Below are 26,546 nucleotides of genomic sequence, written 5' to 3'. Positions count from 1 at the left end.
AATCTGTAAAATGTGCTTTATAGTAATATTATCTCAGAGTATTGTTGTAAGCATTAATAACATAACATAGTCCATGGTACATATTAATTACATAAATGTTGGTATTAGTGTTAATAATAATGATAAATATATGTCGAGCAATAACAAATAAGATTTTTTTAGTATACCTCATGCCAAAAAAGCAATTTAAAGTTGTTTAAGTGAATGTATTTGCTGGCCAGGGTAGTATTTAAAATAAGATTCCTTAAATAAAATACTGTGTGAGGGTAAAGGACATAAACTTTAAATGTACACACATTTAGACATATATTATGAACTACTCAATGACACAGGAAAAACATTCAAATACATTTTATATTTTATTAAGTACTCAGAGTTGTGGTCTATGTTTTGCCAAATTAATCATTGTATTTATAGATTTTCTTTAGTAAATTTGAAATTCCTAACTTTCATTTAAAAGGCTTAGATTTAAAATGCACCCTTGATATAAAATCAGGTCAACCGCTACTGTTTCATTTAAAATAAAGCTGTGAAATACTAGTTTAACTTTTTGTTTTTCAATAACAAATATTTGGTGAATATCAAAGTTTCATATGTATTTTAAAAACGACATTATAAAATTATATCAAATGAAAGAATTTCACATCTTGCCTTTGATCCAGAATAAATCCAATGGAGGTCAAGGTCAGGATAATGAAGCAAACTCTCAGGAGAAGAGCGACCTGTGTTAGTGTCTGTCAAACAAACACACAGACCAACAGAATTTCTTAGGAGAGTTATCAGAGAGTGCATTAGAATTTAAAGTTGACATGGAAAAACAGACCCAAATTTTATTTTACATTACACTATTTGTAACTGATATTTTTCAAAGAGGTTGACATTTCAAAAAGAGGACATTCTGGTTTTCCTAATGTCATTTACTTACCTTGTTGGATGCTTGGAGAATGAGTTAGACAATTTCATGATATTACACTCAGTGTTTTTCTAATAATTTTTCTTTATAGTTTGACTTTTATAATTCTTTGAAGTATCTACCCCCCCCCATTGTGAAGAAATTACTTAGATTTTTGTGAATAAATACCACATTCCAACAGCTATTTTTAATATGACCAATTCTTTGTGGTTTTAAACATAAAGTAGTTTTTAATACAGAAAATATTTAAAGAAGAATGTGTTTATGAGTGCAAAGACATATATGAAAGAGATTTCACACACACTCATATTCGTATTTGATAAAATCTATACATTTATATGTAATGTCAAAGGCATTATCTTTTGAATTATAGTAACAATTTTGTCATAATTATAAATTAATTATATTTTATAAATTTGTTTTATTTTATTTTAATTTTTGTTTATTGATTTGAGAGAGAGAGGAAGGGGGGAGAGAGAGAGGAACATGGACTTGTTGTTCCACTTATTGATGTATTCATTGGTTGATTCTTGCATGTGCCCTGACAGGGGATCAAACTCACAACCTTAGTTTATCGGGATGACGCTCTAACCAACTGAACTATTGGGACAAGGATATGCATTTTATTTACATGTCAACAGTAATAATAGTGTTTATTGAAGACCTACTATTTCATAGCTTCTATGCTATATGTTTCATACACTGTAATTCTTTTTTATAATTTCAACAACCTTTTCCATTATATCTGCTTCATATCTAACAAACCAACTAAACTGGGTCTCAAGAGATTTAGTAACTTTTTCATCATCACACAGAAATAAATAAATTGCCATGAATTTCAAACTAACCCTTCCTGATACCTTCTGGATCAAAGTGTGACAATGGTAGAATAAATATGACCTACAAACTCAAAGGGAGCAAGGGCAGAGATCTAGACTATAGCTACACAGCTAAGTCTAGAGTCAGATAAACACTGCTCTAGATTGAAAGTGGGTCAGTAAAGGGAAGGAGTTGGATACATTGCCCCCAGATAAGTTCCCTACTCACTGATGGTGTTTGTATTTCATCTTTATGAGAACACCAGAATATAATATAACAGGCTGGCTAACATAGTCATCAAAACATGATGCAAACAGTTTGTCTTTTTTTTCTTTCTCCTGAAACAACTGGAGGTAATTTCAACTCATTATTAGCTAATATACGAACCTATAACTAAATTGCATCTGTTCAAATTTATAAACAGTAAGCAAAAGCCACCATTTGTTTTTGGGTTTTTTTTGTTTGTATGTTTGGTTTTTTTTGGTACATGCCCTTAGCGGGAACCGAACCTGGGACTCTCTGGTCTGCAGGCCAACGCTCCAACTGCTGAGCCAAACCGGCCAGGACCCACCATTTGTAATTACTGTTCACATCCAACATCCCAGCTCCACACCATGGTATATATCAGCCCTATTTCCTCATGGCCATTTTTTTTTTTTTAAATATGTTTTTTAATTGACTTTAGAGAGAAAGGAAGAAAGAGGGAGAGAGAGAAACTGATGAAAAACATTCATCGACTGCCTCCTACATGCCCCCTACTGGGGATCAAGCCCATAACCTGGGCATGTGCCTTGACCAGGAATCAAACCCACAACCTCTTGGTGCCTGGGACAATGCCCAACCAACTGAGCTCTACCAGCCGGGGCTACTGTATGATAACTTTTAAAAGAGCTACTTGATATGGACCATATACTAATGGTATAAAGATATATCTAATTTCACAATTTGTATTTTATTATTTGATGTGTATGACATTTTCAATGTGCACTTTCCAACTTTATTATATTTTAATATTGTGGAAAAATTATAGTTTTCATTGGAACTCACAATGGCTACTTTTCTAAGTTCCTAGAGTATAGGCTTATTAGTAAGGTAACTTTTACTAAGATTCTTTCTTTACTACACATTTATTACATTCATTTTGTGGCTTTAAGTTATAATTGATGCTCATTTCGACTCACATTTCATTTTTTTCACATTACTTCAGTTACCACCTAAACACTTTAGGAAATTAAATTAAATCCCAATGGGCTGAGCTGGAAGAAAACAGTACACAGAGGATATTGACTTGAGAGGTTTCACATAGAACCTAAGCTAGATTGCATTTGTGCAAGTGACACTGTTTACGAGTACGACTGAACACACTGATTTGCTTTTTTCAAAGGGTCTGTTAAAACTGGTCAACATGGAAACGTTGGTTACAAAACCTCAGTGTCCATAATGTTTCACAGACTAAAACATGCAGAGGAATTTAAAACTATACAAATCTGTTTCCAAATTTATATTGGATATTCTCAGATGCCTCATTAACTTGAAATGTATCATCAAATCATCCTTATTAAAACGTATCTGCGGCCCTGGCCAGTGTGACTCGGTTGGTTGGGCATCGTCCCGTGCACCAGAAGGTTGCAGGTTCCGATCCCAGTCAGAGCACATGCCCAGGTTGTGGGCCTGGATCCCCGGAAGGGGGCGTACAAGAGGCAGTGATCCATGTCTTCTTAAAAAGAAAACCAAAAAGAACCACAAAAGAACAAACAAAACCAAACACATATCTGCAGTAACATTGTTACACATTACAAGACTATTAAATATTCAAACTGTTTCGATTGTGTCTGTTATTTAAAAAGATAGCATTGCCTTTAGGATTTTACTTTGGAAACATATTTTCATTTCAAATGCGTATTCATGATATCACCCCGTGAAGCTGGACCCTGGTAGCCAAGGAATTGATTTCCCAAGCATTACTAAACCAAAATCAACATAAAAGTCTGTGGGTCATATCACTAAAGCAAACATTATATATTTAAATGTATGCATTGCATGTTTCAGAAAGAAAGGAATGTGCCTCTCACACCTTTGTGGTGGCCATCAAATTGCTTTTTAGACTCCTAAAGTTATTTATATAAAACTCGCACACATAAAACAAGTGAGTATTTATCTACTCTGGTATATGCGTAAACAGAAAAGGCTATGGGACCACAGCAGGGTCCCCAATTACAAGTCAGCCACAACTTTTCTCTGTGATTATTGGCTACAGCGAATCTGGAAAAAAATATTGCTGTTGGATTGTAATGTCTTCATACGCTTTCAAACATCTCTGAGACTAGAAAGGCACTATAGAATTTCGCAAATAAGCAATCTCTTTTTCCTCATTGCACAGCATGTTTTTAGCAAAGAAAAACATGTGTGGGAAACAAGCAAATTCACCTTTCAAAAGTTATTTGTGTCAGGAATGAAGCTGTCTCCAACTCTAATTTCAGTTTGAAAAGGATTTCGACACTTGATATTTCTCTTTGTCAATATATTGACATGAGTTTCTCATATAGCTTTGACTGCAGTTGAAAAATCCTGTGAAAACCATGCTATAAGTTACATATTTTAATATAAATAGTGTCTGGCCACATCTTTATCCAGAAAGTGCTCACACTTGCCTAGATATTCAAATCTCTTGGTGAACTTCATATTAAGGGTTTCTATTTCAAAATCAAAATGGGTAAATCTTCATTTTTTCTTCCTACAAATTAGTATAATGTATTCTGGGATTTTATTTAGTGCAACTAAAAAAATTCAGTGATGCAAACTGCACTCACTGCTGATCCAGATACCAAGCTTTAGATACAGGGGTGGGCAAAGTAGGTTAATAATAATGATAAATAACATAATAATTAAAATAATAAATAATTATACAAGAAAACACTGTGTTTTCCATACTAACAACTGTAGGACTACTTTTGCCTACCCCTGTATTTAGATGCAGATGTTCTTGCTTTTCTTCTGGTTTCATTCAACTACCAGAACGCCCTAAAGCATGTATATTTTAGTCATAATTTAGGTGAACGAATGAAGATAACAAAGTAATTTAACAAAATAGTCATGGTTGATTATGTGCTACTTGAAGAGGTGATTGTGAGACCTTAGGTTAAGCAATCAAGAACTCTAAACAGGAGGGTAGTTTGATATCTACAAAGAGTGATGCTGCTTTTAAGAAAGCTTTGCCCCTATTGAAATAAATTCTTGGGTTCAGATTTGATCTCTTCTGAAGCTAAAGGCAAATGAACCTGCTACAGTGTGGAATTGGTTTCATTAGCTGTAGCATCTACATGTAAAAGGAGCCAGCAGGAAGCGAGTATATGTCCCAACATCATATTCTCAAGACATTTCTGGTATCCTGCAGGGAGGATATTTTTATAAAATATAGATATTTTATAAGAATTTAAATACTATTTTTTGAAAACAAGTTCAAGTCACATATTTGTGAGTGAGAATGATTTATGTAGATCTAATATTTATTTTTGAGTGCTCAAACCTATTTCCTTTTTCTACTCATTATCATCTCAATTTTTCTTCCAAACCACCCTTTCCCTCTTCTCAGACAACGAGGATCCTCCAGAGCCGACCCTGTCTCCCCACTCACAGACTGAGTGATCTAGGATCCAGGCTTGGTCACTGGTTGGGTGATGTCCCCATGAGCTGAGCCTTACCGTCAGGCTCCAATGTAAAACTTTCCCTTCTGCGTTCACGGCAGTTGTTTGCCAGGCAGTACTGAGAGCGAGAGCTCCTGACCGCCACCCTGCTACCCTGAAGGCTGGAGACCTGCGGCAGAGCCTGCACAGGAGAAACGCATGGCTGTGAGAAGGGACGAGAAGGCTCCTGAGGGCATCCTTTGGCTCCTTGGATGCAGTACGGCCAGAGGAAGGGAAAAGCCCAGCTCCTCAGCTCTGTGAGTTAAATTCACTCTGGGTTGAATTTCTGCCACATACAACGCCAAAGTCCTGCCTAACACGCTCACTAACCCACTTCAAGTAGACTTCATGCTTAGATAGTTTCACAGGGTTGATATATTAAAATTATTTAAAATAACCCTATAGTAGAACTATTCCTCTGTACATAATATTCATACAGTTTTATTACTCACAGGGTTTTCATGGATATACTGATATCTGTCAATAGCAGAGACTTGGTCTTTGAAAAAAGTAATTTATCTTGCCTGGATTCATGGCCCACTAATTGCATTTATATTTATTTATATTTGTCTGGATTTTTATATCCTTTTTTTCAGAGATTTTCATAGTATTATTTATGTCTAAAGATAACTTCTGTCATGTATTTTTGATCGGTCTATTAGCACTGTATAATGGAAACATTTTTTGCCTCTGTCTTTTAATGCACTAATTCTGTTTTCAAATGTCTTTAAACTGCTATTTAAATCATTGTCCTCCTCATATCTATTGTATTTTTGGATTCTAGAATTTTAATTTGATTATTTCTAAATGAGCCTCTTCATTTTCTATTGTGTTTTTTTTTTTCATGATTTTTATTTATTTATTTTTATTTCTTTCATTTTTAAAAATAATTTTTATTAATTTGTTTTTGTTACCGATGTTTCTCCTTTTTCCCCCATTGACATCTTTCCCCCACCCCCCACCCCTTCCCCAGCTTTGTTGTCTATGTCCATTGGTTACGCATACATGCATATAAGTTCTGTGGTTTATCTCCCCCCCCCAAACTCCCTTCTTCTAGGGTTTGTCAGTCTGTACCCTAGCTCTATATCTCTGGGTTGATTTTGTTCATCAGTTTGTTTAGTTCATTATATTCCACAAATAAGTGAGATCATGTGATATTTATTTTTCTCTGCTTGGTTTGTTTCGCTTAGCATAATACTCTCCAGGTCCCTCCATGTCATCTCAAATGATAAGAGATCTTTCTAACAGCTGCATAGCATTCCATTTTGTACATGTACCACAGCTTTTCTATCCACTCATCTACTGATGGACACTTGGGTTGTTTCCAGATCTTAGCTATTGTAAAAAGTGCTGCTATGAACATAAGGGTACATATATTCTTTCTGATTGATGTTTCAGGCTTCTCGGGGTATATTCCTAGAAGTGGGATCACTGGGTCAAATGACAGTTCAATTTTCAACTTTTTGAGGTAACACCATAGTGTTTTCCATAGTGGCTGCACCAGTCTGCATTCCCACCAGCAGTGTACTAGAGTTCCCTTTTCTCCACACCCTCGCCAACACTTGTTGTTTGATAATTTGTTGATGGCAGCCATTCTGACAAGTGTGAAGTGATACCTCATAGTTTTAATTTGCATCTCTCTGATGATTAGTGACGTTGAGCATTTTTTCATATACCTGTTAGCCATTTGTATGATTTTTAATTTCTTCAACTTTTACTTCTTTAAATCTATTAAATTTACTTAATTTTTGTTTTAATTGATCTCATTTCCCATATCTGTTTTTTGAGGGTTTAATTCTATTCTTTTTTTTTTTCTGCTAATGCTTTGTCGTGTTGGCTTTTTCATAGTGTGTTCCTGTGCTTTTTATCTCTGAGTTCACAATCATTGAGAATCTCCATGGGAATATGCTGAGACTTGGGTTTAATTAACTGCTCTCAGCATGATTTGAACACAGGCTTTTCAAACACATGAGACCAAATCTGAGATCACTTTAAACTATGTTCTTAACTTTAGGCTTATAAATCAATGGTTAGCGTCAATCCTGGATTCATATCTGAGTGATGGCTTGTTTGTAGTTAAAAGTTCTCAGGAAAGCCCTGGCTGGTTCGGCTCAGTGGTTAGAGTGGACCAAAGAGTCACAGGTTCAATTCCTGGTCAAGGGCACATACCTCAGTTGCAGGTTCAATTCCTGACCCTGGTTGCAGTCATGAGGGAGGCAACCAACTGATGTGTCTCTCTCACCTCCATGTCTCTCTCTCTCTTCCCTCCTTCCCACCCTTTCTATCTGAAAGATTAATGGAAAAATATCCTCAGGGAGGATAAAAAAAATAAAACAAAATTCTTAGGAAAGACTCTTTTTCATTCTGCCTCCTCAGAGTCAAGTCTACTCTTGGCAAGTTTCTTTTCCATTATTTCATCTTTTCATCCTTACCCCGTCCCATCAGCAAGAATGTTTCGGTCTGGTTTCAGTTGTTTTATTTGAAGCCCTTTATCTGAATTTCCACCTGTGCAGGCTCTTGGCTTTGTCCAGTCCCTTAAGGTCTCAGCCAGCAGAGACTGTCCAGAGCCCTGGGACAGCTGTCAGGAGTCACACTGCTTCCTCATTGGGTTCACGTTTTCTCAATGTTTTTAGCCTCTAAGAAGTACCCCTATTTTTTGCCACATTTAAAGAAGCTTTTTAAAGTATATTTTATCTGCAATTCTAGATGCTCTGTATACCTTAAAAAGAAATACATATACCTAAACCTCCATTTTACTGAAAATAGAGGCCCCTCCATTTCCTTAAAGCCACTGTGTGAGCCATCAAAATTCCCGATATAGTGAAATTATTTCATGAGGTACACGTTTTCCTTCTAACAAAGTCAAAGACACTGATTTTTTTATTCTTCTGTGATTTTTATATCCAATTTTACCTAGTTCCAAATTAGTTACCTTACTGTAATGTATGTATCCCTTTGAAATAATGTTAATCCTTTTAGGAAGAAAACAATATAAATAAATCTGAAAAACAAAACAGGTATTTAAAAATACAATGCACTGTGTATTTTTACATACATCATGTTATTTTTGTTTTCTCCAAAATGTAGGCAGTGAGAGTATTCTTATGTGGCCAAAATACAAAACAAAACAACAACAACAACAACACACACATGCACACACATTCTCCCCAGGTGGACACATTCTCTCCAGGTGGTACCTGCCTGAATTATAATCCAGATTCTAAACCCTGGTTCAGTGCTCTGGTTAGTCTGAACACTTTGAATGTTTAACAAGAACAAAGCAAATGAAGTGAACCCTACATAAAAAACGTTCTAAAGTCAAAGTATCAGGGGATTCTCTTATTGGGAGTAAGTTTATTGAAATGAATATAAAGTATACTTTCCCAAACATTTCATTCTAACTTCTAAAATACTTTTTTGGTAATTGTTGAAGAATTTATTTGTGGCAAATTATACACTCTTTATTATTTAGATCAACAGTATACCATTTGATGGACATTCCATAATGAGACACTTTGGATACAATCGATTTACATTCAATAGCCTAGAAGAATTAATTTGCTTGTCTTCATGTGAGATATTTTATCAAGCAAAATGACATAATTTTTTACACTACTTAAAATAGACAACACTTACAGCTTTTTCTGCAAAGGTCTCTTCATAAAATGTTAGCATCACAGCGAAGTGTACAACAGCATATATCTTTAACAGGTAAGACGCCAACGACGAGAAGGGAACTTCTTTCCCCGTAACCTAGGAAGACAAGAAAGAAGGGTTTCATTTATATCCTGTCTGGCTTCTTCCTCTCATTGAAACTCAGATGAGGTGAAGAGTAGATATGAGAAAAGAAATGAAAGGTTTTGCTATTTTTTTTCCAAAATGATTTTAACATTCATTTTTCTTGCATAGAAAAAAACATAAAAGTTAGGAGACTTGTTTTTCATTTCAGAAGCATTATGATTCTAATTTAGTTTGCCTTCTGTAAAGTAAGAATCAATTCAGCAAAATGTACTGATGATAAACATAACCAAAATGAACATGAAAATATAAATAGAAAAGTATGTCCATGATTATATGGACATAAAAGTATAGCAAAAGGTAACATGGAAGGTAACTTTGAGTAGTGGAACTAATGATGCCTCAAAGGGCAATGTTGCTGTATTAAAACAACTTTCTCAAATTACAGTTTTCTAGAAACACTGCAATTCTATTTTTAAATGCAGATTTAAGCAACAGTGTGACTTTAAAATATTCACTTTAGGTTATCTACTTCAAAAACGAAAAATAATGGACCACAGTTAACTAGACATTTTGGAGCTGAACTAAGCAAAATATTTTCACCTATATAAAGTTAGATCTTATTACATAATCGACTTTGAACATAACCAAAAGTAAGTGAGAAATTTCAACTTTGAAGCTTTCACAACTAGATGGGAAAACATCCTTATTTAATTCAAATTTTTTTGGAAAATAAGAATAATACCCATATAAAATATATTATTCTATTTCCTTGTAATAGTGGCTAAATTCCATACTCATGGTTATCTGTGAAATCAACAGTAGATTACTATTTCTGTTGTTTCTATACTACTATTAATGGCAGTTATTTTCATAAGGAGTAACAATATAAATCCTGAATGACTGAAAAGAAACTCCTTTTCCATGTCTGTAAGAGAAATTCCAGAATAAAACTCAATATTTCATTTGGTTTCCAGTGTTTTAAATCTCTAGACCTTGATTATTTTTGTTTTAAAATAGGATTTCTTTATTTACTGCTACTATTTTATTACAGACTAAATCAAGGCATGCTCTAATCCAATAACTGCACCATCTTTATGTGACTTTAGACCTTTCTGGAGACCTCAGATTTTCGTGAGCAAAATAAAGGCTAGATTAACTCATCTTTAAGGCTCCCTCCATCTCTAGTGGTTTAGGGTTCCGTGACTGAGTCACATGGGCTGGTCCTCTGCACAGTCTCCCGGCTGTGGGTGTGCTTGGATCTCAAAACCAGCCTCTGCTGCTGTCCCCAGCCATGCTCCCGGTAAGAGGCAGGGTCTGCCTGGGTGAAGGCACCCCTCTTCCTCGCCCCTAGGTGGTGTCCACTCATTGAGTTATATACCACGAGGCTGCGTCTGCCTTAGGGAACATCTTTTTTTCAGATTTACACGAAGTCAGCATTTGTACAGGCTGGCTGTTGATCTGACAATATGGGACTAATCTTCAGCATCACCAAATCCATGAACTCAACCCACCTCTGGGATGTCTTCACTCAGGCCAAGTCTTGGTTTACCTGGACCCCATCCTGGTCCTTTAAATACGACAGAAAACTTATTGAAGAATCCAGGTGTGGCCCAGAATGTAGTCCACATGTAAACTAAATGGTGAAACTAGAAGAATAAAAATATAACTTAGTTAAAATAAGAAACTCTTAACACAAAGATTAAATCCAATCAATTACATATTTTATGTTATTGTTTAATGTAATTTACATATTTTCTTTAATATATGTTATGCATAATTTGATTAATGTTAATATGCAACTGCACTACAAATTGTAATTCATTTATGCATTCTGCATACCTTTAAATTTCAGTGTGTTCTTGTCAATTCTGGAGCTCCACAGAAGTATAATTGGGAAATTAAAGAAGAGGTCAATTGTATAGAAATGTGGCAAAGTAGATAAAGTGAGTTAAAAGGTTTTGTTTCCAATGGAATTAACTAGAAGCATGTGTATTCAATATCCACATCAAATGACATCTTTTCTGAAGTCTTGTTAAACGTATATTAGGTTGAATGTGGAAACATACAAATATTGAATATATGTCATATATTTGAAAAATAATCCTTTATTTACTATATTGAATTATAGGCAAACATGTAATATTAAGGAAAAATGTTGAAAGCTCTTTCTGATAGACTTCTGAGTATTAAGTAGATTATACTATCTAATAAGAAAAGAAAAAGTTGTTAACTGAGCCAAAAGTTTCCCTTGAGGCTTATAACAGGACTCCACATTCTTTGAATAACACATATTTGACATGTACAGAAGTTAAAAGTAAGCCCATACATGATAAGTACCCAATAAATGTTAGCTATTAGGATAATAATTAGCTATAAATGCCACACTCATCATCATATGCATCATAGGATTAAAAATAATCCCAGAGGTTGAACATCAGCTATAGACTACAGAGATGAGTAATATTATAAGTGTAGTAATAAATTAATGTAGACAGAAGCTTCGGCTTCCTCAGAATTTGTGGTCTTGCTTGCCTTTTCATGGTATCTTAAATAATTCAAACTGTTAGGATTGTAAAAATGGTTTTAAAAATTGCTTAAAATATTGTAATAAGGAATCTTAAGCAATTAAGGAACAATTTAGGATTTAGTGGAGCAAATTTTGAGGAAAAAGAAAATGTTAGATGGGAATTTACCCTGGAGCTTTGCAATGATGATAATAATAATAATAACACAGAAAGTTAATGTGTTCAGAAGTTATAGCATACACTAATATACCTACCTGTTATGTTATTTTGAAATCTGACTGTAATTGTATTGCTATCATATTAGACACAAGCCATGAGAAATATACGGTAATGTTTTAAAATCAGGAGTACTTTCTCACTTATTTGCTGTCCAATGCTCTGAAACTCTTGGACCCCAAAGAAGAGCAAAACGAATTGTTTATGCCAAATAAGAATTTTTCTAAAATCCCTAAGTTATTGTTTATGCTTCTGAGGAAAAGGTGAGAGATTTAGCTGAATTTAAAGGTACCGAAGTAAAAGTAAGTGTGTGGTTTTTGTAGGTTCTGGAACTCCTTATTATCACAATTTGCTGATTTGACATTTCTGACAATGTGAGTGAGCAAGTAGAAGGCTGACTCTTAAACACCGTTGTGACAATTACTACAGTAAAGACAATGTTTACATAAGGGGCAGATGCCTGGAGATTTGAACCTGACACAATTCAGCAGCAGATCATAAATACTCATGATGGTCTGAATAGCATCTCTCTCCAAATCCTAAGCATCCAACTATTTCTGCAGCTCCTGGTGTCCAGTTTTCAGTCCTTACTCTGTCTGAACGTGAGCCCCTCTCCCTCAGCCACAGTGCACTCTTCCAAAGCCTTTCTGTAAGTTAGTTCAGCCACGAACCGGCAGCACAGACATCACCTGGGAGCTTGTCAGGAACAGTCTCAGACAGACCCCAGCCCCACTGAACTGAATCTGCACTTGAATAAGGTGCTGCTGTGAGTCACACGCACATAAAGTGTGAGAGGCTCCGTCGTCCAGGACAGAGACCAAGTGGTCTATTTCCCTTTTCCTTTCCACATGACAGAGACAAGACTGCGACCAGCGAAGGAGCAGTTCTCAGTGCATTCTTTCCAAATTGGTTCTAGTTCTGTAACGCTCATTGTAAGAACGTATCCTGAAATCTTTCTTCAGTATTCTCCCAAGAGATATGTTATTAATAATGCCAGAGAGAGAGAGAGAGAGAGAGAGAGAGACAGAGACAGAGAGACAGAGAGGTAGAGAGAGAGAGAGACAGAGAGAGAGAGGTAGAGAGAGACAGAGACACAGAGAGAGAGAGAGGTAGAGAGAGACAGAGAGAGAGGTAGAGAGAGACAGAGACAGAGAGAGAGGGGTAGAGAGAGACAGAGAGAAAAAGACAGAGAGAGGTAGAGAGAGAGACAGAGAGAGAGACACAGAGAGAGAGAGGTAGAGAGAGAGAGACAGGGAGACAGAGAGAGACAGAGAGAGAGAGACAGAGACAGAGAGAGACAGAGAGAGAGAGGTAGAGAGAGACAGAGAGAGAGACACAGAGAGAGAGGTAGAGAGAGAGAGAGTCAGAGAGAGAGAGAGACAGAGAGAGAGAGAGAGAGAGAGAGAGAGAGAGAGAGAGACCAAGAAACACAGAAAGAAATGTTCTGGAGAAAAAGAGAAATAATCATTTTTTCTTTTGAAGTGTGAGATAAAAATGCCTTTCATTGAAGTGATGATCTTTTCTGTCAAGAGGCAGGAGAGGGTCAGGTTCAAATGGAGTTAAGCAAGGCTGGGGCTTGGCTGGCACCCATCGTGGCCACGTTCACCCTTGACAAGCCGTGTGTCATTGGGTGAAGTATTTAAATCTTGGGAACCTCAGCTTCATCCACCAAAAAAAAAACGAATCTCTGCCTGGAAGTCTTTCAGTAATGGTTACGTTACATACTTGTGCTGAGCTATGAGGCAGTGCCCTGCACCTAGTAGCGGCTCAATAAATATCAATTTATTTTATTTTTACTTTCCTACAAACACGAAGAAGTAGGTTTGAAGAGCAGACCCAACAGGAACCTGTAATTTGCTCCCTTCCTGAATGCTGTAAACCCAGGCCCCGGTCAAAGCTGTCATTGACCGACCTCTTGAGCGTTCTAAGCATTCTTATCTTTTTCTCATTTCCTAGCACCCAACCCCAGGAACGTTTGAGGTGGTCTGCCGTTGACAGATCGGAGCTTCACAGACATTCCTAATGTCTCTAGTGCCAACCATGGAGACCAGCAAACAACCAATACCACACGTCTAGGAGAGAACTGGGCCAGGGCAACAAGCCTTCACAGGTGAGGGAATGTGCAGACCTAACCAACCCGTAATAGCTCCTGACATGTAGATCCAAGAAGAGGGGGCAGACCTCACACTGAATTTCTAACCAGCGTCATGCAGACTTGAAGCAAATATTTTTCTTACTGTGGGATCAGCCTTAATTATAAATGTGACTACAGCTCCTTCTGAATGCATGAATATTTCAGGTCTATTCTGTGAAAGATGTTTGCTAAAGAGCCATTTTTAAATTCTAGGTAGCAGACATGTTTTTAAATGGTATTAATTGTTTTCTAATATATTCTGCCCTGTTTGATTCATCTTTTTTTTTTAAGCACTAGAGTTATTTTCAAATTCTTTTACGGTTAAAAAAGTTTTTTTTTTCAGGCTAGTGTAAGGCTACCTTGTTAAACTGTGTTTTCTTTGAAAGATGAGTTTATTATCGAATATGATCGATTTAGAAAGACTTAAACTAAGTACGTTACCTGCACCTTGAGTGGGTCAAATGTATTAATGGGATGTGTCAGCCCGTACACAACTTTTTTATTCTCGGCCTCAAATGTCCCTGGAAGATAAACATTAAGGATATGATCTTTGACTTTCTGAGAATTGGGAGCAAATTCATTTTAGAAAATTAAGGTACATTTTACTTACCAAAAATTCTATCCCATATAATAAGTGTGCCAGCATACTTTTTGTCTATGCAGTAACGGTTTCTGCCTATGAGAAAAATATTAGAAATATTTTTTAAAGTACAAAGTTATGTGGCTGGGAACACCTCATCTTGTATTTTAGAACCCTTTCACAAAGTGAAGGCTTATGTAACAGAACGGTGCTCCTACAAATGTGTTTTCACCGACAACGCTAGCCTTTATTTGTAGTAAAATGAGTTTTCATTTTAGTTTTCAATTAATTTTACTAAAAAGAGCAAGGTTTTCTTAAAACTATTAAAAATTATCACATATTTTATCTTTTTTTAATCCTCACCCGAGGACATTTTTGCATTTATCATCAGATAAAGCGGGAGGGAGAGAGGGAGGAAGAGAGAGAGAGAAACATCGACGTGAGAAAGACACATCGACTGGCGTCCACCCACACGATCCTAACTGGGGCTGGGGACAAACTGCAACTGAGGTATGTGCCCCTAGTGGGAACCAAACCTGGGACTCTCTGGTAAGCAGGCCAATGCTCTAACTGCTGATCCAAACCAGCCAGGGCAAGAATTATCACAGATTTTAAAACATGTTTGTGCTCATAGTTTTCCAGTTAGAAAAAAATCTTGGATAATTATAAATAATTATTTTTAGGACTATCAAATTAATAATTAAAAATTATATGATCCAGGACCTGGCTGGTTTGGCTCAGAGGTTGGATCATTGGCCTGCGGACCAGAGAGTCCCGGGTTCGGTTTCCACTAGGGGCACGTACCAAAAAAAAAATTAAAAAAAAACGATCCAGAAAATAATGGCACTAGGAAATAAGATGGATAATATGTGTAATTTGAATTAAAAAATTTTTAAGTATATTATGTTCACTCATTTTCTTAGCATCTTTTCCAGGAAGAAAATTGTCTACTTCGAGTGAGTCATTATTATTTTTTTAAATCATTAAATACATAAGTGAAAATTATATTACCTTCAATATTTTAAATGTATTCATAACATATATGATATTTAATATTCCAAAGTAGTCAAATTATAATTTAAATACTGGGCATGACTTCTTTAATAATCACACAACCATATCCAATGATGGTAAATAAGAATAAACAATATTCAAACTACTACTCCAACAAGCTCGCTGTCTTCATGTGTCCTCATTTCTTCACACACTTTCCCTACATCTAAATGTACATTTGAAAGTGAAGACACCAGGAAAAATCTCCCCCAGGGCAAAAGTCAATGGGACTGGTACACAGATGCAGCCCACGCCATGCGCGGCGTGAACAGAAGCTGGATTGGATGAGAGAGGCAGATGGCCCCTCAGGGGCACATGGCCATGTCTGAAGACATTGTTGGTAGTCACAACATCGAGGAGATATTATTGAAATCTAGTCTGTGGAGACCCACAGGCTACAATACACAGGACAGCCCTCTTGCCTGCCAACAAAGAACCGGCTGGTCTTTTTAAAATTAATATCAAAATGTTAATAGTGCCAAGGCTGATGTAAAGCAACGTGTATGTGAAGGTCAAGCAGAGGAAACTATTTCTTTTTCAAATGGTGGACTTGGTCTGCTCCACTCCTTCTATTTCCTTTCATATAGAGGGAACCCCAAGAGTATAATAGTCTTGGCCTCTCCAGCCCCTCCTAATGATTTCCTCGTGGTAGGGGATGACTGTCGAATCTGGAGGAGGAAACGGGGAGCTTGGTCTGTGCTCTGCTCCCCGCCATGGAAATAGGGACCTGCTGCCCTGGGAAGGCAGACCTGCAGTGCTCCGTGCTGTCTGATTCCTGGAAACTTGTGAAACAGAATGACAGTATTCATTCTTTTATTACCGGCTTTCTTCTCTCAACATTCTGTTTGTGAGATTTGTTCATTCCATTGCATGTCAGGATGGTTTGGGTGTTGTCACTGGGATACAGTTCTCCATTACATGAATAGTCTGCAGTATATCTGTTCTACTGCTGATAAACTCCTGAATTAGGTCTCTTTTTCTCCTGTTACAAGTAACGCTGATATGTGCATTCTTGTCCAGGTCTTTCAGCGCGCAATGCAAAATGTTCTGTTGTTCCTTAGCCGGTATCTTTAACCTGGAGGCACTGGCCACGTGGGACTTTCTCTTTGTGGAGCAAATGCAGTGCACGAGGGATTTGTTTACAGAACTGAAGCAGGAAAGTCAAGTGTTGTTGATCAAGCTTTTCTCAAATCCCAACAGTTTTTAAGACCAGGCACTCTCTGGCTCCAGATAGGGACGGCCTCAGCATCTGGTCCAGGAGTGGCCTTCAAGACATGAAGTGTATATCCGCTCAGCTGTTTAACTTTTTCCCCCACTACACCTGAGAATATTCGGGCAAAAAGACAAATCCAAAAGCCAGATATGAAGAAGTTGTTATTGGGTTTTTTGTTTGTTGTTTGTTTGTTTGTTTTTCTTTTTGGTCTCTGGCCCTTGCTCTGGAGATGGTGGCTTGTCCAGACTCTAAGGAGCGATGCCTATTTGCAAAGTTTGTGCTGATTATGCTGGGTAATTGCAATAAAATGATGCAGAATAATATCATTATTAAAGAAACAAAAAGGGAAAAAAAGAAGAGGTCACAGTTCCTTACCATGATGAACCCTATGATGGCTAGGAGTGTTAAGAATCAGTTCCAAGGGACCAAGGTTATCAATGACCTGTTTAAAACAGAAGGAACATTGATTCATATGCACAGTTATCATTCAGTGCGTGTGCAATATATGAATACTCACATTAAAACCCCACACGGGTTAAGATATATCACAAGTTTTAGGGTTGGCGTCAGAATTGGAAAAAGTTTTTCTATCACCTGGTGCTCACGTAAAGGCTAAAATGATCAATAAGTGTATTCCGAGGTTAAGAGCTAGAATGCCTCAGTTTATTACTCTGATCTTGGGGAAATAACTAAAACTTTTTATGACTCCATTTTGTCATCTTAAAAATAAAAGTAATAGTAGTATCTACATAATGATGTTCTGACATATTAAAATGGTACTGAATTGTCAAGGCATACTTCTCTCATCTTTAGTTTTTACCTTTCAACTATGTCTTTGATGGTTTATGTTAGCAAAACATGAATAGGGGAGAGAAAATACAGTATTACATTCGTTTTCTGGGTTTGGTTTCACCCAATAGTCAGTCATGTAGCAACAACTCATTATTGTAGCTGTTATCTATTGCATCAGGGAGATCCTGCTTATTCAAAGAGAATCCTAACTGGTCTCTTACCTGTAGATACACCATCTAACAGTATATCCTAGAGGCACAAAATCAAGTCAAATATAAAAAGGGGCCTTGTTTTACAATTCAATTTCCTTTAGCCCAGACCGGTGTGGCTCAGTGGATTGAGTATAGTCCCATGGATAGAGGTCCCAGTTTGATTCCCAGTCAGGGCACATGCCCGGGTTGTGGGTTCAATCCCCAGTAAGGGGAGTGCAAGAGGCAGCCAACTGATAGATGCTTCTATCTCTCTCTCCCTCCCTCTCTCTGTAAAAAAATCAATAGAAACATATTTTAAATAATTCAAGTCTCTTCAAAATCTGATGTATAACTCTCATGTTCTCTTGCAACATTTCTCTGTAAGAACCCACTGTTCCAGAGTCTGCCAATTCTAAGGAGAATAGGAGCCAGGTAGGTGTCATAAGCAAGGATAGCAAGCCATGTGTAAGACAGTTGGTATGTTATATCATTAATATTGGGCAATGTTGGAACCCTTTGAATCTCAACTACATCATTCTTTCTTCCATAGACCATAAAAGAGTTTTTTAGCAGATAACAGAGTATTTTACTTTTCTTCAAGCACTATGTAAATGGATTTATTAGAACCTGCTGATGACAAAAATCAATACATTGTTACAATATTTTACAAAATTACTCACCTCTAGTGTTAAGCTCCCTTTAGAGGATATTTTAGTTATTAAAAAATGTTAATTGTTCTTGAGGGAGTAAACCCAGCCACCACCAATCATGGCGCTGACATGGGTTTGGTAACAAGTCAGTGAATGGAAGTCAGATGGGACTGCTCCCCATGAAAGTCTCTGTCAGATACATGGCACTGATGTTGTGTGGGCACCTCGTTTGAATACTAATTGGAACAAACTAAATATGAGACATTTTATTTTATTTTACTGTTAATCCTTACCCGAGGGTATTTTTTCCATTGATTTGTAGAGCAAGAAAAATAAAAGAAGAGATAGAGAAAGGGAGGGAAAGAGAGAGAGAGACAGAGAGAGAGAGGGAGAGAGAGAGAGAGAGAAACATCAATGTGAGAGAGATACATAGATTGGTTGCCTCCTGCATGAGCCCTGACTGGGGCCACGGACTGAACCTGTAACCTATGTACGCGACCTTGATCAGGAACTGAACCCACAAACTTTTGTTGTTCTGGCTGATGTTCTAACCACTGAACACAGTGGCCAGAGAAAATAAGAGACATTTCATAGGCAATGTGGGAAACTGATTATAAACAGAGTATTCCATGATAAAAGTACTGTTTTATTGGAAGTTATAATGCACTGTCATTGTGTAGAAAACGTAGCTGTTTTTATAGAGTTGTAGAACTGAAGTACATATGACATGAAATCTAGGTTTTGCTACAAAATATTTGGCACTAAAAAATTTAAATGAAAACAGAAAGATAGCTGATCCAAATCAAGCAAAACCATAATGATTTTTGAATGGAAGTAATGATGATACATACTTTCATTCCATCGTTAATTGTACTTTCCTGAATATTTGAAAATGTTTCAGATGCATTGTAAGTGAAAGAAACAGAAACAGTTACTCTGATAAAATACAGCAATGCTCAGTTCAAATAGATCTCTAAAGTCCCAAACATACTTCTAGAATACAACTCTTCATGCAGCAGGGTTTGATCATGTTTGGCAATCTCCGATAGGAAAACACCCACTGCAAGGATCTGCAAATGTGAAGAGCCAGAGTAAACACTCCATCCTCAGCCTGTGGGGCCCTGTATCCCATTGAAGTAGAAACTGAGGCAGTGTGGCCACATGATAATGCTGCACCCTCCATGGGACAGGGGCCTCCATCTCCTTATCAGACCCACTGGAAACCCACCCAAGGGATTCTCAGCTTCCATATGGAACAGACAAACATTTGCTTGCAAAGGCTATGTAATGGTGTGTGTGGTATGTTAATTTAGGTGTCTCTCTCTCTCTTCTAAACTGGAGTTCTATCACCATTTTTAAAGTTATTTCCACAAGAAATATATTATGAGATACAAACAACTAACTTTTTGATGAATTCATAGAATAGAACTCATAGACAAAGGACTATCTGTATTTTTTAATTTCAGGAGTTCAAAAATACTGTGAATAGATAACCTATGTATCAGATGACATTTCTATGAAATATTATGTCACAAACACAGTATTAATGACCAGGAATTGGAAAGGGACTAGTGAGAAATAACCCTGCATTTTATTAAACTGTATTGCTTTGTACTTAGCGGGAAAGTATTCAACGAGAAGAAAGGTGATGGATAGAGAACAAGAAAGGGGTTTCTCAGTAGTCAGAACATTGAAATCTGATGCTTTGGTTGGGATTTGTGTCTCTGGCAGAGAATCAGATGGGAAAGGAGAATACCATTTTATCCTTGTTTGTCTCCTCGGTGCCTAACATATGTTACACACAGACAACAAAAGGGGGTGGAGGAGACTACAGGGCCAGCTTCTGCGACCCAGATGCACTTCTGAAGCTGGGTCTTGGCGAGTGTGTGCAGCCAGACTGAAAGCCACACAAAGGGTGAGTGCATTCAGATGGCTGGAGCCTTAAAAGCCAAGTACAACAGAGGCAACCACAGTTAAATTTCCTAGTAGTTCCAATGAGTACATTGGAGCTGGGAAGGACCACCTCAGTGTGGGAGATGATTCATAATTCAGACAGCTCAGTCGGAACTTCTTTGGTTGAAAACCCTTCTGATTCAAAGTCCAAGAGAAGTCATTAATAATTAATAAGGGTTGAGCGTAGCAGCTCAATTATCGCCCACTTTTGCAAATTCAGTCATTTAGCAATTCAACCACGGCTAGCTTTGAATCACTTCAGGAAAATACTGTGGAAATAATTGCAGCTATTTGAAATTTTAGGACTTTTTAATTTGTCTTGTTTTTTTTTATTTATTTATTTACTTAAATGTATTCATTTAAATTATGGAACTTTAGAATGTACAGAGGACATAAAAATAATATAATCCAATATTCTATTATTAAAAATGCATAATGATGAAGCTCAGAGAAATTCAATTATTAGTGCAAGTTTAAACAGCTTGGGAGGAAGTCCTAGAGTCTTTTCCATTTTAGCTTAGGAATCTTTCTATTTTCCTATCATTTTGCTTTTAAGAGACTTAGCAACTTTTTATCATATAAAATAATTTAATCGTTTAGAACTTTAATGGAAAATGATAACTAAATGCCTTTGACTACATTTCCATCAAAATGAACACAGAAATTTATAAAGAGTGCAGGGATTTCAGCTTCTATACTGCCCCTAATGGTGATTTCATTGTAATTAACCCATAATTCATTAATAACTGGAAAGGAGCAAAGGAAAGGCCAAATAAATGTATGCTCATAAAGTCTGAATGTCATAGGGAAGATACTTGCCTGTCAGTCACACATGGAAACAGATCATTGGCCAAAATGGGTGTGGCCACTACAAGTGTAGGAAGATTTGATGTTTAAACTCTTGAACAAAAGGGTTCTCTCTCTAGTGTGGACCCATCCCCACAATGGGCTTATGGACCAGAACTAGCCTGGTGCTCTGTCAGACCCAACTCCACCATAGAACAAGAACTTTGGATGCTGACTTTGCTTTTAACTCTGCTGAATCCCCAGTTACACCTCTTCCAGGCCTGGTTTAAGGGAGTGGGGTTCTTGGAGTACTACTGGAATAAGCATTTCTGGAGACCCCCATGGGAAGATGAAATGTGGTAACAGGTCTTATGTGCATAAAGTTATAGCCCTCAGTTTTCAAAGTCCCATTTTCCTTAAACCAGTCCTGGAAAATATGCAGCTGTGGATTTAGCAGAGCTAGAAGGAAGGCCAGTGTCCAAAGTTTCTGTTCCATGGTGGAGTTAAGATTGACACAGTATCAGGATAATCACAGTCCCTTAGTCCACTGCGTGTGGGGTCCACATGGGTGTAGGCCATGTGGGCAAGCACTGAGTGTGAGAGCCCCATAAACTAGGAGTCAGGCACAAGCAATAAGAGAGCAAGAGAAGCCAAGAGAGCGAACCCACTTGTTTAGGAGTTTAAATATCAGATCTTCCCTCGCTTGCAGTGGTCATGCCTGTTCTCGCCAGTGGTTTGTTTTCAGGTGTGATTGATAGGTGTGATTTGCACATCACCCAGACCTTACTGGGCATGCATTTAAGCAGCTTCAGTTCAGTCCCTTTCCTGATTGATCTGGGGGGAAGACCTGGAGAGTGTTAACCTGCAGCTTTCTGGCAAAGCTGTATAAATGGCATGCCTATATTATCTGGTCTTCCCTTTGCTCCCTTCTTGTTAAATAATAACCAGGTCATTACAACAGTATTAGAATGACTTGGAGACCTAAAAGTTTAATGAAACTTCCATTGTATCTAGGTTATAAGCTTATAATAATTTTGCTCTGGAAAGTAATAAACTAAGTACATGTGGTAAAGCAAATAATTAAATGCCTACTATGAACTAATTGCAATGAACTCTTTCCATGACATAGTTCTCTTGAGTTTTTTTATCTACTTTGTATTACCTGAAGAACATATCTCTTATAGGTCTTTCCAAATTGAAATCGCAAAATCACTTAGAATTGAATCCTATAAAGCACCAAAATAAATATTCAAAATTAATGCCCTGTCTAAAATTATTTCTATAAAATTATTTCATTGTACATATTTATTAATCATTTTTCTGATTCTTCTGATTGGAAAGCATTGACTGGTGAGATTTTTGTAGTTCAGTTAAGAGTACAGAAACAATTAACCAATGGTCAAGCTGAAGGACAAGACTTGTTTTTAACAAAAATATTCAGTTAATTCAAGACAAAATAATTTTGTTTGTCTGAATTGTTTGGAAAACTGCCCACCTCACTACAACTATTGAGGTTGGAGAAAAGAGTCTAATTATAATATAAAAAATTCTCTTAATTCTATTCTTTTGTTTAGTTTTAGAATGATGTTGGGAATGTCATATTATCTACAAATGGGTACTACAAATACTGAAATATATTATTGAAAGGCTATAGGAATATTTATAACTACTTACTTTTCAGAAAGAAGGCAGATGCCTATACTTAATTACAATGTTCTTTTCAAATAAAAGATGCTTACAAATATTCATGCTTCCTGTCTGAGAGGGAAAAATCATAATAGGAAAAATATGTCCTCAGAAGCGTGTGCTTTACAGAATCCTCATTATAAAAACAAGTGTGCTAACAATATGATAAATGCTGAGGAATGACTGGGTTGGGGGTGAAGTGAAATAAAATCTCCGTAGTAGGAAAATGCCTGCATTCAGATGAGCAAGGTTAGACTGACGACATTGACTCTAACTAGTCAAGACTTTTCTTCACAGCATCAAGCATGATTGATGTTCCAGAGGGACTCATACCACTGTGGGCCTCCCTGTTTCGCTGCAGTCAGTCTTTAAGGGAAATACTAAACCAGCCCCTAATACATTTATCATCTGATATAAAAATCATGGCTATGTTATATTTAACTGAGAAAGATATGCTTGAAGTCTGAAAATGACAAAACTTTTCAGGTAAATTAGTGGCAAGATTGAAGGAAACCCAAACTAAAACGAAATGGACTAATAATTATGCTATGATTAGCTGGTTTTTCTTGGTCGAATTTTTTTCTTTCTTTTTTCTTTTCTTCTTCCCTCCTTCCTCCCTCTCTTCCTTTTCCCCTTCCTCTCTCCCTCCCTTCCTTCCTTTTTCCCTTTCTTCCTTCCTTCCTCCCTTCACTTTTTTCTGTTCTTTCATTTTTTTGTTCTTTCATTTCTTTATCTATTTAAGCCTGTGTGCATATGCACTTGTGTGTAAAAAAATTGCAGAGATCTTTTATTTGGAAAGATCTTTATAATTAATGATAGGCTCATGTATATCTTGGAATTTAAGTGGGTTATAAATATTTCTATGACCTTTCAATTATATATTCTGTTTGTTAGTTCCATTTACAGATAGAAAACCTATATATTGATGTGTTATTAATATGTATTAATAAAATATGCATATTAATGTGTTATTAATAAAACCTGTGTATTAATTACTAATGTTAATCCTTATTACTATATATCATATTTTAAATAGGTGCTCAAGTGCCAAACAATTATTTTAAGTACAAAACTATCAATAAGATTTCCTCTTAGCATTGAAAATAATGTTTAAGATTATTAAAATGTGTATTTATACATTCTTATTGAAAGCTATTTGCATAATAAGCAAAACTAGAAGTATCTTGTCAGCCAATTCATTCATTCAGCAAACATTTACTGAATTTCTATGGAACTTCCTAGGTTTTAGAAGTAAAAAGAAAGACGAGTATAAATTTTAAAAAGAAATAAATAATTAGGAAGATCATTTATAATACACTAGACTCTTGAATGGAAAGGTAAAACTATCTCAGGGAAAAAAAAGTTTTCTCAAAAAGTTATCATTTTGGCCCTGGCCAGTTTGGCTCAGCGGTTAGAGCGTCGGCCTGCGGTCTGGAGAGATCCGGGTTCGGTTCCCGCTAAGGGCACGTACTTCGGTTGCAGTTTGTCCCCGGCCCTGGTTGGCCGTGCGGGTGGCAGCCACTCGATGTGTCCCTTCACGTCGTTGTTTCTCTCTCTCTCCCTTCCTCTCTCTCCCTCCCACTCTATCTGTACAAAAAAATGGAAAAATATCCTCGGGTGAGGATAAAAAATAAATAAATAAATAAAAAGTTATCATTTTGAATTATTTTATGTTTTACTGGGAAGGATGAGAAAGTCATTCAACATTTCTCTTTTCCATTACTACATTGCACAGTACAAATGCTTGAATTTATAATCAATTTGAATTTATAATTGGCACAAGAATGATCTAATAAGAAGCAGTTGTTTGAACATGGAGCAATGGAAGGTGATTTGACTTTGGCTGGTAAACACACAGTGTAATACATAGATGATGTATTATAGAATTATACACTTAAAACCTATAAAATTTTATTAACCAATGTCATACCAGTAAATATAGTTAAAAAATAAAACTGCAAAAAAATTGACTTTTTCTAGGTCAAAAGTTGAAAACTACTTTTGATAAAGATATGTTTTGTTTAGTTCCCAATAGTGCAGCTTTGTAAATAGCCTCATTGGTGATTTTTTTATGGGGAATGCTGGTGAAAATTCTACCTTGTTTCAAATTCTACCTTGTTTCTTCAACTGGCTATATGGACATTAAAATAACCTATGTGGGTTCAATTTATTCAGTAGATATTTATTGAGTGCCTGTGTTAATATCTTTTGAGAGATCACAGGGTGGAACAATGGAAATTACCATTTAGTAGCAGATAATTTAGCTATTTCTTAACTTAAAGGTAGAATGAGTGACTATATCAGATTTTATTATTCGAATTTATATAGAAATATGTTTTTCACTCTCAAGAAAATCTACAGCAATTCATTTAAAGTTTTAGAAAAAGGATAAAATCCATGAACACTGTAAATCAAAACTATTTTACTTCTTGTTCTGAAGTAGTTGATCTCTAAACATCCATTGTTTTCCTTGTTAAAATCTTAATCAGTCTGAACATTTATGGATAATTTATGTTATAGAGCATCTGGTGATAAGTGTAAAAATAAAATCTTAATTACATCCCTCACTAGCGCTGCTGTGTTAATTCAAGACAACAACTCAAGTATTTAGACAGATGGCAGTGGTGACCATATTAGCCTATGATTTCTCTACAGGGAAGCAAGAGAAAGCAAAGCTCTTAGGATATGTGCTTGTCTGCCGACTTTCACACTTTGAAATCCTCAACAAATGCCAATTTATTCACAGCCAAATGTTTTCCTATCTGATTAGGCAGTTTTCTACTTCAGTAAGCATGTAATATGGAGGTAGCTAAATTTCCACACTAAAGAGTGAAAAACCAATATTTTTAGTTTGGAAATAAAACAATCTGGAAGAATCAGGACTGTTGGGATCATAAAGAGCTTCATAGGGAGTAAATTTCTGATGAATCTACACCACAGGGTTAAAGAGTGAAAAGCTTAGTTTTAAGAAGAAGGAGACTAAGCTGTGTTTATACAATAAACAACAGTTTAAAATGAATGTGTTTATAATATATTATGTTGAAGGCTGAATCTTGTGTCTTAAGATTGTATTATTCCTCAAATAACAGGACAAGAGCTACAAGTTAGCACTTTAAAAAAAAAAAGTCTCAGCTTACATTTTGGATAACACTTTTGACTTTTCCTGGAAAAATGATGGCAAGTAGCTGTCGAAAGTGTTCCTACAAAGGGAGGTGGATTCCAAGTGACTTTCTTTTAAAACCACCTATTAAATTGACAGAAGGAAAATGGGAAACATTCATAAGCATATAACTATGTAAAACTTCATTCTTGTGTGGCACCATTTTATATCTACCTATTTGGGCACTCGGTGAGAAAATGAACCACATTATTGTAGTAGTAGTAACATGCTGTTAAAACAAGGTGACTGATAAATCGAGAGGTTAGTAGTTCTTGTTCAAAAATCTCATCCCGGTGGTCACATGATGCATGCTTTAAACATTCAACTCATTCTACAGCTCAGTGCATTGTGGCTGCCATTATGATAAAATTCCCAATTTCAGGAGTTCCTTCTACATTTATTCATCAACAAATGTTAATGGAATACCAGCAGTGTACCTGGCACTAAGTGT

General features: G+C 36.4%; 1 protein-coding gene across 1 annotated transcript in view; it reads right to left on the bottom strand.

Moving 5' to 3' along the window:
- AGMO (alkylglycerol monooxygenase) overlaps nucleotides 1-26,546 on the bottom strand; it is a 316,708-nt gene that overhangs the window by 146,400 nt on the left and 143,762 nt on the right. The window contains exons 6-11 of the mRNA XM_036247253.1: nucleotides 17,253-17,319; nucleotides 14,642-14,707; nucleotides 14,473-14,552; nucleotides 10,668-10,802; nucleotides 9,052-9,168; nucleotides 652-734 (exon numbers count right to left, since the gene is read on the bottom strand). Of these exons, the coding sequence (XP_036103146.1) occupies nucleotides 652-734; nucleotides 9,052-9,168; nucleotides 10,668-10,802; nucleotides 14,473-14,552; nucleotides 14,642-14,707; nucleotides 17,253-17,319 (548 nt within the window). The remainder of the gene's footprint in view (nucleotides 1-651; nucleotides 735-9,051; nucleotides 9,169-10,667; nucleotides 10,803-14,472; nucleotides 14,553-14,641; nucleotides 14,708-17,252; nucleotides 17,320-26,546) is intronic.

Source organism: Molossus molossus, unplaced genomic scaffold (assembly GCF_014108415.1).
Source record: "Molossus molossus isolate mMolMol1 unplaced genomic scaffold, mMolMol1.p scaffold_m16_p_7, whole genome shotgun sequence".
Taxonomy (NCBI): domain Eukaryota; kingdom Metazoa; phylum Chordata; class Mammalia; order Chiroptera; family Molossidae; genus Molossus; species Molossus molossus.
This window is presented reverse-complemented; position numbering and strand designations above follow the sequence as displayed.